Raw genomic sequence first — 15,497 nt, 5'->3', positions numbered from 1 at the left:
CCCCACCTCCAGGCAATGCATTAAGGGGGCAGGGGGCAAGGAGGGGGTGTTGGATAGAGGGTAGGGGAATTGAGGGATGGATTAGGGTTGGGGCAGGGATTGGGGGATTGAATGGGGGCATGGGTCCCGGGGGGGGTAGTCAGGAAGGAGCAGGGGTTGGATGGGGTGGCGGAGGAGCAGTCAGGGGCAGGGATTCCAGCAGCAGTCAGGGGACAGAGAGGAGGAGTGGTTGGATGGGGCAGAGGTCCCGGGGGGGGGGCATTCAGGGGAGAGGGAAGGGGGGTGGATGGGACAGGGGTCCCGGGGGGGGGGGGAGGCGGCTATCAAGGAACGTGGGGGGTTGATGAGGCAGGAGTCCTGGGGGGGTATGACCCCCTCGTGGGGTGAGGAGGAGGGAACCGGTTGTTAATATTTTGGCAGCTCATCACTGGTTTTAGCATACGAAAGCTTATGCCCAAATACATTTGTTAGTCTCCAAGGTGCCACAAGGACACCTCATTGTTTTTGCTGATACAGACTAACACTGCTACCACTCTGAAACATACCACAGTTAGTAGTTCTGCAATTTCACATTTGAGTTTCTTCAGAACTCTTGAGTGAATACTATCTGATCCTGGTAACTTACTAGGAATTAGGATTCACTTAAAAACCTGTGAATTCTAAATGTTTGTTTCATTTTTGTGACTGTATAAGTTCCCTCTAGTGGCCAAAATAATAGCTTTAAATTCCCATGGATAACTGAAGTCTCTTTAGCCCACTGGAATAAATCTGCATGATTCTGCTCATTTTTTGTTAATATCGTTCAAAAGTATTGAGTTCATCTCATGTTGAGAGCATATTTAATATTAAAAAATTGTTTTCTTGCTGCTTTTCCCTTCAGGATCAAATTGAGTCACTATATTTTCAGCACTAGATTATCTTTCTAATTCAGAATTTTTTCATATTTAAGTAAGCTAGTTAAACAATTCTATTTAAAAAGCAAATCAAACACACCATAATAAGCATTTTGTCATGAAGTTTTGCTCGAGGGTACTTTTTGGCTAGAGGCTTTTCAAGGTTTTTAGAAATCCATAAAACACTTAAGGTTTTGGAACCAATTGCTATAGGTAAATGGACATAAGAAACTATTCACATTAAGTCCTGAAGTCCTTTCTCAGAAAAAATTTCTGTTGAAGTTGATGAGAATTTTGCCTCATTATTCTGGAATCCTTAAGGCCCCAAAGTGGAGTGAAAATGAATACATGTAGGATGATGGTTAAATCCGGTATTTTAAGAACATAGGATTAGTCATAATGTATGAGAACCTTTGTCCCTCAAGTCTGGTATTCTGCTTGTAGCAATGACTATTTGAAGCTTTAGAAGAAGGCAAAAAAATTATAAAACATCCAACCAATTGCTTATATTCATGGTCATGAAGGGAGGATTTATTCTTGGCCTTTGCAGTGATCCTTGAAGGATGAAATTTGATTGTCCACATCTTAGCGTATGTAACTACAAATTATTATTGGTTATAAATTTTTCCATATCCTGTTTAAATCCAGCTGCAATATTCAGTTCTCTGGCTTCTTGGAGTAATGAATTTTACAGGTTAACTACATGAAGAAGTGTTTCTCATATGTGGGTCCGTCGGTCAATCCAGAAGACTCACTGCTGGGTAGGTCTCTCCCACTCGTCCACAGAGACAGCTGGCTCAACTTTTTGGTGGCAAGAGGAGATTGTGATTACCAAATGCAATTGAGCTGCCACTGTACTCAGTGCTAGCTGTATTCTGAAACACTTTGCTCTTCTTACCTTCTTGGCTGGCTCTTCCAGATTTACTCCCTTTGCTGGGAAGCCATCCTCATCTCTTGAACACTTCTGTCTCCTGCATTCTGTTTTTCCTTTGCTTTGCCGAAGTGGTGGTTGGGCCTCCGATGTGGTACTTCAGAGGAGCTTCTTGGCTGAGCTGGCCATGCTTCTGCGCCAAAGAAACATTTTGGCTGTAGCAATTTCTCTTTATTGCTTGTTTTTCTCCTCTACCTTGCTTCAGGGAAGATTCCTAGCAATGGTCTTCCTCTACCTTTGCATCAGCACCACTGGGCAAGTCCTCCATTTTGTGATTTCTTTTCCCTCAACTTCATGGTTAGGAGAAGGGCAGATCCGGTAGCAAAAATGCAATCTAGTAGAATTCAGCCATTTCCAGCTTTCTGGGAGTGAGTGTGTGGGGCTTTGATGACAAGGGCCTCTCCAAATGACACAGCAAACTATCTGTTAAAAGTATTACTGCCAAAAGGAGTAAATATGCTAGCAAGTCAACTCAGCAGTGTCTGGCCATCTACTTCCATCCTTTTGCCATCCTAGTACACTAAAATTTTTCCTTCAAGGCCACATTTTAATTCCATCAAAAACAACTTGTTACGACCAGGACTTGATGGCATAGGAATAATTTTTTTTAAATTGTTTTTTCATTCTGGAGGGAAAAAAAGTCAACATCCAATTATTTGAAAGCTATAATCTCTCCTGAACCTATAGCGAGGAGTTAGATTTTCCATACCCCTTTTCTGGTCATTAGGGACCATTCTCAGTTCAGAAAGAAGCAGTCACCAAATGTTGTTGTTTTCCCCATTCTTGGGTTAAGAGTTAAATGAAGATGAAAAGATGAGAGCTCTTAATCCCTTTCATCCAAAAAGGAATAGCCATCTTTCCTCTTCACCACCATTGCCAAAGAGGAAAGATGGAATTGAAGGCAAAATCCAGAAAATCTTAGTAGTTTAGAATTGCTTCTTTTTTAAGCAAACGTGAGCTCCTTGACTTGGATGCCAGATGACTCTTGACCAGGATGATTTAGACAACTTCTAAAGTGCAATTCTACTCTGAAATTGAGTGTCTGTGTTATGTACACTCTGTTGGATTCCACGTTTGTGTCATTGATTATCATATTTTCTCAGTTTACAAAGGAAAAAATACTGTGCGATTGACCGTCAGCTCTGCAAACTCAGCCTGGGCTCTTGGCATGTCTAGATGGGTTATTTTTTCATTTTGTGCATCATTGACAGTAATATATATATTAGGCCATATTCTGCTCTCAGACGTGTGCAACTTTATTAGCCTATGTGAAATTTGCAGGAAGGGCTGTTACATAATATTATTTCTAAACTGCATAAATTTGATATGGAGACACAATAAACATGGAACTGCATGGTGAAATTTTTAGCCATTTTTCAGGATAGAACTGCATTTAAGAAGACAACTTGCACTGTGCAGGTAATGCTGGCCAAGCATTCTTGTGTCTCAAAAATGCGCTCTAGATGAGGAAATCAAAGGATAATGCAGTATTCACTAGTGTCTTCAGAAAATCTTGATTCAGGACTTCACCTGCCAAGAGGTGCATCAGCAAGACTTATCTTAAACTCTACAAGCTCTGGGAAGACACATTATCAGATTACAGCTTCTTGGCCCTGGCACATAATTTTAGAAAGAGACTCCATCCATACTGCTGGTATTAAGGCTTCTAAATTAAAATAAAAAAAAAAAGCTAAAGTGAAGAGTAAGAGTTGCCTCGAGCTTCAATGACTTATTGTTCAAGAATTCTCTGTCATGGATAAAAGGCTATCTTCGTTTTGAGAGATCTGTCCAAAATAACCAAGAGCTTTTGTTGAGTTATGATGCTTGCTGTGACAGGTTTTTTTCTGACAGATCACTTCTCTGCAATGCTATAGCGAGAAGAAATTTGTAGGTTAGAATGCTGGCCATTGATTTGACTGCTAGCTCAAATCTCACCCAGCCTCATTTGATCTTTATTTGGAGGTTTCTGAGAAAAAGCTTTAACAACTCTTCAAAATTGAGTGGTCTCTTCATAACAGCAAGATCATTGGGAGTCATTTTTTAAAATACTGATGTCAATCCTGATATCAACCTCTCTATTTTTTAGCGCCTGGTCTCAAGTCCTGGTCTTGAAGCCAGGTCCAGTAGGTTCTTGGAAAGCAGCCTTGGCCATCACATCAAATCCAACTCATCCAATTAACAGGGAATTCACAGACTTGGGTGGGCCAGCTTCCAGGGTTCTGCTTCCTGACTGGCCACATGATCTTGACTCTGGTTGGTGACTATATATATGAACTTCCTGCTTCCTTTCTGCCCTTTTTGGAGCATCAAGCCATTGCCCATTAGTTGCTACTTGGACCCTGTTTGATTCTGTCTTGTTGCTCCCGTCTCATCCTGTGTTGTTGCCTTGTCTGACTCCACCTGCTACTACACTGTACATTTCCCTTGGATTGGCTCTCCTGGATATTGGACCTCTTGCATGAACTCTGACCACTGACCTGGGTGGACATTACAGTATTTATAACCAGCTCTTAATTTTCTTCATGCCTTCAGACATGGGAAATACATATGCAGTTCCTCAATGAGGATGTCCTGGGATCCTTTCCAGAACAGGGCTTCTCACGGTCTCTTTAATCTATGCCAGCTTTCACTGTTTTGGAGGATTCCTAAAGATGTTTTGGTGGCTAGGTTGATACAGCTCAAGACAAATAGGGACTAGAGGTGATAAGTGAAGGATATCTGATAGAGTTTCAGCAAATTCCTCCTTTTTTTCTCCTTTTCTTCACTGCAAATTGAACTAAAAAATTAGCAGTGCAACAATGCATTCAGAACTTAGAAAACTAAAAGCAGTAGCTCCAGTTCTTCTCCAAGAACAACGTTCAGGAAACTGTTCCAGAGTTGTGATGTCAAAACAAACTAGAGGCTTTTGCTGGATCTCTCTCTCTCCTCTGAATTAGGAAAACAGGACTCTGAATGGAACTTTTTTAAATCCAGAAACAAGATGCCAATTGTTGCCTATCTCCATTTTCCCATCCAAAGAATTTTCTCAAATTTCATGGTATTTGTAATGTCCAAATTATGAAATACAGATTTACCATTAACTTGACAATCTCTCAATAAACAAAACAGTTCAAAATGCAGAAAGGCTTGTATTGAACTTGGTGAGTCTTACAACTTCTATGGCAGTATGGTTTTACTATCTATCCCAAAAACTCATGGAATTCTCTCACAGAAGAAGGTATCTCTCTTCCTTCAGCACTGTTGTCTTACTCATGGACAAATTTCAGTATAGCTTTATGACAGATTATGAAAAATGATGGTACAGACCATAACTGACTGGAATCTTAGTCCCTTTGTAGAAACTGCTTAATGGGAAATTATTTACCTCTGACCTCTGTAAGCGCTCCTCTGGCAGAACTGGAACTTCCAGCTACATAACTGGATCATGTGTTGACGCTCCCATGAAAATGTTAGTTCTGGTGCTGGGAATGTTCCTGGCAGGCAAACCTCATTCAAAGCCACACCAGCTCAAGATGATGAAGATGCCTGTCAAGTTGGGGTGGCCAGGAGAGATGTGAACCCTCGTACTGCAAATGTTCAAAAAGAGAGACTACCCTAAACATAACTGTCTCAAACTCAAAGCAGTTTCAGTTACTTGAAAATAATGCCGAGTTCTAGTAGAGTGATGATGATAATAGGGAGAGCCATGGGTATATGCATCAACAGGGAGGTACCAAAAGTTGTTAATAAAGGACACAAACAATGAAACTTATCACAGCTAGCAATCGAAACAACTTCCATCAAAAAAGTTAAACCATCAAGCCTCCTGGCTAACCCATTAATTGTCCCTAGAGTACTGGAAGATGGACCAGACCATGTTCTGAAATTTGTATCAGCCAGGGATGCTCCACACTTGGATCTATGTGTCTCAGACAGATAAGACCACTAAGATCTTCTCAAAGCACCAGAGAGGCTCTTGCCACATGGACACCACCTTCATCTCATGGAGTGGCCAACTCCTGTATACCTCCTAACCAAAGGTGCTAGGAAAAGTCAAAGCAATAATGGTTCTTAAAGTCATTTTTGGCCCTGAAGGTTTTGGTTTCTTTACTGGATGCAGAGAACCACCCCAGCTTTCCAACCTCTCTCCTCTGTCCAGATCTTTTGAGTCTGGAATGTTTAGAATCTGAGATTATTTATCTAGGAAGAACTTTACCTTCTGCTCTTATCAAGGTATATTGAACATATTTTCTCATTTAGTGTAGACTGTGCACTATAGATGTAACACCGCTGTCCTGTGTGGGTTATTGGAAGCAGGGATCGAACCTGGACATCTGGGTCTTGTTGTGCGAGACTTTACTGCTTGAGCTAAAAAGATTCTGCTAATGTCCAATGCTGTAGTAGGGTTATCCACCTCTATGTAACCTAGCCACCACTAGAGGGGGACAGAGCACCATGCTAAAGGTGTGTGGGTTAAACAGACAGCCTCTGGCACCTTCCAGTTCAGCCATATCAGAGTTCCTTATGGCCAGATTGAAGTAAGGCTTAAGCCCTGTTTTCCTGTCCATTCCACTTTTAGCACTAAGATGTCTGTCTTCAGGAAGGAAGTTAACAGTAATGCTCCCCATTGTTACGTGACATATTCCTGAATGTCATATATTTTACGTCTGGAATTTAATCTTAGTTCTACAAGCTACAACAAAGCCATCTCTAAACCCTTATCCAAATGGTGTTTTTATATACAATTCCTCAAAACAGCTTTATTTATGTATCCTGTCTCAGCAGATCAAATTTCACTGTTTGGGAGCATTATTTGTCTGAGTAGTATCTGCATATTTTTCCAAACAAAATGGTCTTCAGACCTGCTACAAATGTTGTGCCCATAGGTAATTTGTCTTTCTAGCTCAGAGACTACCGGCCTTTCATTCATTTTTTTTGTCCCAGACAAATTCATGCTGCAGTTGAAATTACTGCATACCTTACATGTTTGGAGCACTCTAAAATATTACTTGGGTAGAGCCAAATCATAGAGATCAGATGTATTGTTTGTCATATAAGGCACCTACAAGATAGGCAAGAAAACCTCAAAGGCTACAATTTCCATATGGATCAGACTGGCAATGAAGCAAGGTACCTCACACCTAGTAAAGATTCTTTCAAAGGATTCTTGATGCACACGACAAGGCTGAGCTCCTCTTCCTGGACAGATAGCAATGGTGCTTTGAAGCAGGAAACTTGCAAGGCAACTACATGGTCTGTGTGTTTTTCCGAACAACACTGCAAAGTTTCACGTCCGTGGATACAGCCTTCAGCCATAGGTTCAACAAGTTGCATTTGATATTTTAAGAGCTTAATACAAGAATTCTAGTGCATGTGGTGTTCCCTGCCTTCCTTTTGGCCATTATCTTGTTTCTGGCAACATTCATTACCTTACTGCCTGCTAGATCCCAGCAGTGAGTCTTCTGGATAGCTGGATTGTCCTTATGAATGAGAGAAGAAGAATTTTGGTTTCTCATAGTGGGGACATCCACCAATCCAGAGGAACCCTTCCTAGGTCTAGTTTTTAAAGTATGAATTCTTTTTATAATCCTCTACTGTTTTAAGAAGAGCGTGTGTCTTATTTGGTGCATTAAAAATATCTCTTTCCAGTTTTAACCAATTTGTATGAAAGCTTGAGAATAGATCTTCAGGGGTGTCTCCTGTCCTGCAACTGGTTATTGGAGTCTCCCTTTTACACCTGAAATCAGAGCCAGCTATCTCCAGGGATGAGTGGGTGGAACCTACCCAGCTGTGAGTTCCACTCCTGAGAAAACAAATTTACAGGTAAGAAAAAAAAAAAATCTCCCCTTATTTATTGTAGTTGTTAAAATTGCCTGCTATTAATCTGAGTGACCTCATGCTTTTTTATTATGAAAGAATGGAAAAGGGAAGGACTGATCGATTATTCATCTGTATCTTTCACTTCTTTCCAGGCTAATATGTTTTGCAGTCTCTTATCATACAAGTGGTACCCAATTGCTAAACATCTCCAGAGTCTTGTTTAGCAAATATCTATTATTAGTAAAGAGAGATGACTGTAATAGTTTAGAAGCACATGTATCTGTCTTCAGTTTTGCAAGAGGATGAGCTTGTGTGTTTGCTTTCTAGGCTCCAAAGGTGGCTACAGTCAATCTAGTGGTATTTATAGTCAGAGCCAGCCACAGAGACAGGTGACTACAATTAAGCCAGTTCAAACAGTGAGCGCCACATCTTCAAGCTACAATGCCTACCCAACAGTAACAACTGTTCAGCAGAATGCATCTGCCTCCTCCATCACCTCGTACACCCCCTCCTCTTCATACAACTCCACTTCTGCATCATACTCTGGTAAGGAGGTAGCTGTCATGCAGGTGTTGCACTGTAATTCTTTGTTTAGACTATAACCCTCATAAAATTGCTTCCTTTTCTTTCTGCCTGCTAGGGTCAAATTACTCCAGTTATGATGCCACAGCATACACAGCACCTAGCACTTACTATCAACCGCCTCAGCAGCCCCAGGCCCAGCATCAGCAGCCACCACCCCTCCCACAGCAGCCGAAATCTACGAGCTCTTCTTCATGGAGCAGCACAGGGAACAGCACCACCACCAACTCTAGCAACAGCTTCAACAAAAAACCACCTTTTCAAAACAAACAGCTGAAACCCAAAGGGCCCCCTAAACAGCCTCAGCTTCACTACTGTGATATCTGCAAGATCAGCTGTGCTGGTCCACAGGTTAGCAATCCCCTATACCCATGTGTCCACTCTATTTAACCTGCACTTCCTCCCCAGTCATATAGTTCAGCAGATGATGTCCTATTGATCTGCAGTATGTCCTCTTCAGTGACTTAATGGAAACATCTCAGAAAATAGATGTAACCATTCCCCCCACTATTGCAGGATGTAATGTTGTGGTTCACAAGCTTTATCTAAGTGTCTGGTTGTTTGCTCGATGTACTGTGAGTTTGGAGGCAAGCGCTGTAGGCTCACTAAGCACTAGACTGTACAGACTCTACTTTTCTGTGGATTTTCATTAACCCTCACATTGTAAGTAGTTAATCAGGATTATTTTGCTACAACTGCCAGAAATAAACAGTAAAAATATCCTAGGCCCAACTACTATTAACAGTTCCAATAAAGATCAAAACAGTCCTTAAACCCTGTCCCCTGGGCTGCCTGGCCGCCTTTCCACAGCCATTTCCCAGGCTGCTGCTGCCTCCTGCCTGCTGCAGCTCTGCTTATAGGCAGCCGGCCTAGTCTCCCTGACCTTAGTTTGTACTTTTTCAGTTTGGCATTATGGAGCTTTCTAGTGGCTGAATGCTGGACTGGATAACATATTGCCCTCCGTTGGTTAGCTCCTTTCCCCACAGCTCAGTCAAGGTGTGAGGAAAGATAATTAATAATGAGCCAGCAGGTTCCCTAAGACTTAACCCTATATAGTGGAAAGTAAATTTGGAAAAAGCTATTGACCAAGAAAGTGTTTCAAGTTTTTATAAACACAGATTTTATTAGACATGTGTTTATTAGATATTCCTGTGTAAATGCCTGACTTTTTTTAAAGCCATAACGTCCCTCTGCACTGTTTGTTGTTCTCACTCATTGTGTCTTGTCTCAAATTTACATTTAACTACTTGAGGTAGGGACCTTATTTTTGTGTGTTTACTGTCAGACATCTAGTTCATTCTTGGAATGCTATTTTAAAAAAAAAATAGGCTTGAATATAAATCTGAAGTGGTGTATATCTGCCTTTGTTCTTGGAATCCTCTGCTTAGCTAGAGCATGTAGCATTTAACTAAAGAAGCAGCCAGGGTCATTTGGGAGAGAAATTGTCTCTTATAAGCTATCCTACAAGGTTTCAACAAGAGCAATCCTAAGAAATACCATATAGACTTCTGTGGTGGTGTCCTTCTGTTATGGTGACAGTAAAATGTAGCATATCAACAGTCAGATTGTCCAGCTCTGAAAGCATGGGAGTTTCTTACACAGCTCAGAGACTTTGCGGTGTAATAGTAATATTCTGTCCACTGCTTCTAATTGAATAAAACTGAAGCTAACTATTAAATATTTCTATCATAGCATTGCCTAATCAGGATTGGGCCCCAATGTTTTAGGTGCTGTATAAATACAAAGGAAGTTGTCCCTGCTCCAAAATGCTTAGTCTAAAAGCATCTTAAATCCAGTAAAAGGAGCTGCCATTTTAACAAATTATATTATTTATAATTATTATTATCATCATCAATAATTGCATTTCTCATGGCTTGATTACATCTTGCCATTGGGATGAATGAGAAAATCTGATCTCTTTAGAGTTTTGTATAGGAAACTAATTCTTTTAGATTGGCTAATATAGTATTTAGTACTGCTTTAAAGCTAGCATTGCAAAATTCTGTTTGTCCATTCACCTGGGTCAAACTATAATTCTTTTTTTAGTGGGTAAGTAAAATATTGGGGTTCCACTTCCGTACCTCCCATTATCATGATGATGATAAATGGCAGGTGAGTAGATTTGTTCCTGGCCTGGTAACATTTCATGACCATCTTGTAGGAATGCCATTGTTAAACTCATAATTATATATATTAGTTACTTTTATAATAATTATGATAAGCTCTGTTGTCTCTTAATTCTCTGTCTGCTTCCTACCAAGACCAATCAAATATCAATAAAATAATTCCCTCTTTGAGAGACCAGTTTACCCATTGTATAGTGATAATGAAATGTGCCAGACACTTCTGAAAACTGGTATTAAAAATACTTCAACCATTCTTCCTATTGTGGTTATCTAAGCCTAAATGGGTTTTGTAGTTGGACATTGTCTTCTGGACGAAGTAAAGCACTATATATATAAAAAATCTGTTTGCTTCACCTGCCTGGGAATGCTTCTAGATATTGCCGCTATGAGTGGTATTAATGAATGGGACACTCCACAAAAAGGCTTTGAGTTGCACACATTTGTACCCTTAAAACCAGACAGATTATGACCTGTCTTGGCAGATGAATTGTTCCAAGGAAATGCTGGGATTATATCAGTGTTCCATATTGCTGCTTAGAATGTATTTCCCTGTTTTACTGCAGACTTACCGGGAACACTTGGAAGGACAAAAACACAAAAAGAAGGAGGCAGCTCAGAAGACAGGTAACCTGGCAAACTGTGGCCCTCGTGGGGTGCAGACTCAGCTTCGATGCGAGCTCTGTGATGTCTCCTGCACAGGAGCAGATGCATATGCAGCACATATCCGGGGAGCGAAGCATCAGAAGGTATGAGAGCTCAACGGGACCATGGACATTTCATGCAGATATATAGAGTGAAATATCTGATTACAGAGGATATTGGTTTTCTAAAAATGTTCACAGTAGCTTACGGATATCCAGGGAACATTTCTGATAAAGTTGAAGTAGAAATATATCCAACACTTCAAGATTTGATTGCAGTAGATGACTGCTTGATCACAAAAGACTACAGCACCAGATTGCTTCAACACTAAGACGTGTACTTGGTACCGTAATACCAGAAACTCAGCTATCATAGAACCAGGGGACTGGAAGGGACCTTGCAAGATCATCTAGTCCAGTCCCCTGCACTCATGACAGGACTAAGTATTATCTAGACCATCGCTGACAGGTGTTTGGAGATTTCACAACCTTCCTTGGCAATTTTTTCCAGTGCTTAACCACCCTGACAAGAAGTTTTTCCTAATGTCCAACCTAAACAGGGGGTTGAACTAGATGACCTCCTGAGGTCTCTTCCAACCCTAATCTTCTATCATTCTAAACCACCCTTGCTGCATGCAGTTTAAGCTAATTGCTTCTTGTCCCATCCTGAGAGGTTAAGGAGAATAATTTTTCGCCCTCCTCCTTGTGACAGCCTTTTCTGTACTTGAAAACTGTTATCATGTCCCCTCTGTCTTCTCTTCCACAGACTGAAGAAACCCAGTTTTTTCAGTCTTCCCTCATAGGTCATGTTTTCTAGACCTTTAATCATTTTAGTTGCTCTTCTCTGAACTTTCTCCAATTTGTCCACATCTTTTGTGAAATGTGGTGGCTAGAATTGGACACACTACTCTAGTTGAGGCCTAATCAGCGTGGAGTAGAGTGGAAAAATTACTTCTCATTGTCTTGCTTACAATGCTCCTGCTAATATATCTCAAAATGATGTTTGCTTTTTTTGCAACAGTGTTCCATGTTGACTCCTAGTTAGCTTGTGGTCCACTATGACAACCAGATCTGTTTCTGCTGTACTCCTTCCTAGACAGTCATTTCCCATTTTTGTATGTGTGCAACTGATTGTTCCTTCCTAAGTGGAGCACTTTGCATTTGTCCTTATTGAATTTCATCATCTTTTCTTAGACCATTTCTCCAGTTTGTCCAGATTATTTTGAATTTTAATCTTATCCTAAAAAGCATTTGCAACCCCTTCCAGATTTGTATTGTCCGCAAACTTTATAAGTGTACTCTCTATGCTGTTATCTAAATCATTGATGAAGATATTGAACAGAACCGGACCAGAACTGATCCCTGCAGGATCCCACTTGATATGCCCTTCCAGCTGCCTGAGAACCACTGATAACTACTCTCTGGGAACGGTTATCCAACCAGTTATGCACCCACCTTATCGTAGCTCTACATAGGTTGTTTTTCCCTAGTTTGTTTGAGAGAAACTTGTGCAAGACTGTATCAAAAGCCTTACTAAAATCAAGATATACCACATCCATGTTGATTGTTATTTATCACCTTATTTTCTAGGTGTTTGGAAATTGATTGCTTAATTATTTGCTCCATTATCTTTCCTGGGTATTGAAGTTAAACTGACTGGTCCATAATTCCCTGTGTTGTCCTTAAGAACGGCCATATTGGTTCAGACCAAAGGTCCATCTAGCCCCGTATCCTCTCTTCTGGCAGTGGCTAATGCCAGCTGCCCCAGAGGGAATGAACAGAACAAATGACCAAGTGATCCATTCTCCGTCACTCTTTCCCAGCCTTTGGCAAACAGAGGCTAGAGACACCATCCTCTCTTTCTTCTTTCTCTCCACTCCATAGGAATGGTGACAGGCTTTTTGGTGCAACTCACGCTTAATGCAGTTTGTTTTTCCTCTCAGTGAAATGATCTCTTTTGACGATATGTTTTCTCGTTCTAATTCCGCTGGGAAGAGGGGGCGAGATTGTTTTTCATTCTTTGAAAGTTTCTTGTTAAAGTCTCTCCGTTGAGACATTTCCCAACAACAGTTCTCGCTGATCAATTGCAAGTTCTATAATCTGTTCAGAAAAGACCTGGCAGTTGAGGCACTAATATCTGTTATGCTCTGCCATTCTATAGGAGTGCATGCCACCTGGTGGGAAAATAGTTTTTAAATATTTTGCTATGGAGTACTGCTCTAACTTTCAGGACCTCCTACAAAATTGTAGATCTGTTATAAATATATTACAAGGGAGCAATTCATCTAAAGTGTGTTTTGTAGTATCACTTTGTTTTATTATATATTTGTATTGGGCGTGGAGATTACCCCGTCTTTCTGTAAATTTATACACTTTACCATGAAAAGTTTGATAGTATTGCTGTTAACTTTTATCCCCTGTTACTCCTGCCCTTTTGTATGACCACTCCATGTATTTCAGGTTGTTAAATTGCATACTAAATTGGGGAAGCCCATCCCTTCAGTAGAGCCTGTAGTAGTGAACTCTGGTCCAGGTCCTACCATCGCTGCAGCAAGTAAGCCAGCTGCCCATGCCCCTACAGCTGCATCTGTTACACCAACAAAACCAGCAGTTTTAGCAACTAACAGTGCAAGCAACATAAGCAAGCCAGTGCCAGTGAAGAAACCTGTTGCATCCAAGATAACATTTTCAGGTATGTCTCCTTTAAATCCATTTTTAACTGTCTTGTTTTTGATGTATTGTCTAAAATCCATCACCTCATATAGGAATGACAATTTGTTTAAAATGTATGATTCTTCCAAATGTTTGCAGGTGGGGCCTTTTCACCTTCCCATCATTGTCCAGGAAAACCAACTAAAGAAAAGTAATTGTACATCAAGCTCCTTAAATGACTCTGAAAAAGATTTTTTATTTTTCAACTCCTTGACTTCTAAAATCTAAAACTGCTTTCATCTTCTCCCTCTGCCTCCAAAAGTGTTCCAGACTCAGAACAGAGATTTTTGTGTGTTTCTGTACAAATCTGATGGCTTCCATATTTGCTTATTTTTTAATTTTGAACCCTGCTGTGAGGAAATAGAGGGAGGGCTTCTGTCTGAAAGTGGCTGTAGTATTTTAGCAGAATATCAAACACTGGCAATTATATGTTGAAATCTGTAGAAATACTTTTGAATCTTGACATTAAACTGATTTTTTTTATCTCACCATTGAGCTTTGCCTCTTTAAGTTTTTATATATTTAACTTAACCTTTAAGAACTTCCTTGTCTTTATAGTAGTCTAGTCTGCTCATTCATAGTAGATGTTTGTTTTAAACTTAAGTATACATCATAAGAGAGTGAGGACTTGTAGTCTGAATGGAAAGCTGATAAGAAAAACTTCCACTTAACTATCAATGTCTAACTTTTCATTATTACTATAGATGTGTTTTTTTTGGTGTCATAGAAATTGTATAGTGGAGCCATAAATCTTATCCAGCTGTATCTTTGGCAGTGGCCATAATGACAAAAAACCCCTACTGGACTAGCCAAGGGATATTGTCATTTGGCATTATAAACAGAAATTAACAATGACATGATGAATTTGTAATACAGGTGCTGATAGTGAGGATAAGGATACTTTCACAGATTGTAAGAAACCAGCTCGGTTATTAATCCAGCTCTCTCTGTTCAGGGACTAATAAACTTCAGGCAACAAGCGTCAAATTGGAGGAAGTGAAGGTGATGCAATCAAAATCAGAGCTACAAAATGAACAGTCCACGCATGATGGCTCTGGGGATGGCCCAGGGGGTTTACTTGACGTACAACCTGTGGGACATGACTATGTGGAAGAGGTAATGCTTGATCACTTTTTTTCACAAATCACTCACAATTACAGCTGTATAATGTCAGGTTTTGAAGTTCAAATATACTTAAAGCATGTACAAAGGCCCTACCAAATTCATGGCCATGAAAAATGCATCACGGACCATGCTATCTGGTCTCCTCCTCCTTCACCTCCCACCCCCAGTGCAATCTGGTCTTGTGTGCTTTTGCCCTATACCAGCAGTTCTCAAACTTTAGCGACCCAAGGGTCCCCATTTTGATTTAAAATTTTTCGCGGACCCCCAAGCCTGCTGCTCAACCCCAGGCTCCCGCCCCCACTCCACCCTTTCCTCCAGGGTCTCACTTCTGTCTCACCTTTTCCCACCCCGCTCCACCCCTGCCTCATCTCTTCCCTGCTTCTTTCCACCCTTCCCCCAAATATGCCCATGCATGCTCCTTCCCCCTCCCACCCCCACCCCCGTGCTGCCTGCAAACCAGGAAACAACCATTCTGTGGCATGCAGGAGGCGCTGGGAGTGGGAGGAGTTGATCATTGGGGCCCGCAGACCCTCTGGAGTGCCCATGCGGACCCCAGTTTGAGAAATGCTGCCCTACTACTAGATTTCACAGGGGAGACCTGCGTTTTTAAATTGGGGTCCTGACCCAAAAGGGAGTTGCAGGGGGATCACACGGTTATTTTATCAGATGGGTAGCCATGTTAGTCTGG

General features: G+C 40.9%; 1 protein-coding gene across 7 annotated transcripts in view; it reads left to right on the top strand.

The window, feature by feature from the left end:
- Positions 1–15,497, top strand: part of ZFR2 (zinc finger RNA binding protein 2) — an 85,748-nt gene that overhangs the window by 30,791 nt on the left and 39,460 nt on the right. For all 7 annotated transcript variants that reach the window (XM_030540218.1, XM_030540216.1, XM_030540219.1 and 4 more), the window contains 5 exons: positions 7,951–8,169; positions 8,264–8,556; positions 10,895–11,077; positions 13,433–13,664; positions 14,640–14,800. In XM_030540218.1, the coding sequence (XP_030396078.1) occupies positions 7,951–8,169; positions 8,264–8,556; positions 10,895–11,077; positions 13,433–13,664; positions 14,640–14,800 (1,088 nt within the window). The remainder of the gene's footprint in view (positions 1–7,950; positions 8,170–8,263; positions 8,557–10,894; positions 11,078–13,432; positions 13,665–14,639; positions 14,801–15,497) is intronic.

The sequence above is a fragment of the Gopherus evgoodei genome, chromosome 22, assembly GCF_007399415.2.
Source record: "Gopherus evgoodei ecotype Sinaloan lineage chromosome 22, rGopEvg1_v1.p, whole genome shotgun sequence".
Lineage (NCBI taxonomy): Eukaryota > Metazoa > Chordata > Testudines > Testudinidae > Gopherus > Gopherus evgoodei.
Note: the sequence above shows the minus strand (reverse complement) of the source record. Positions and strands in the feature narration are given on the sequence as shown.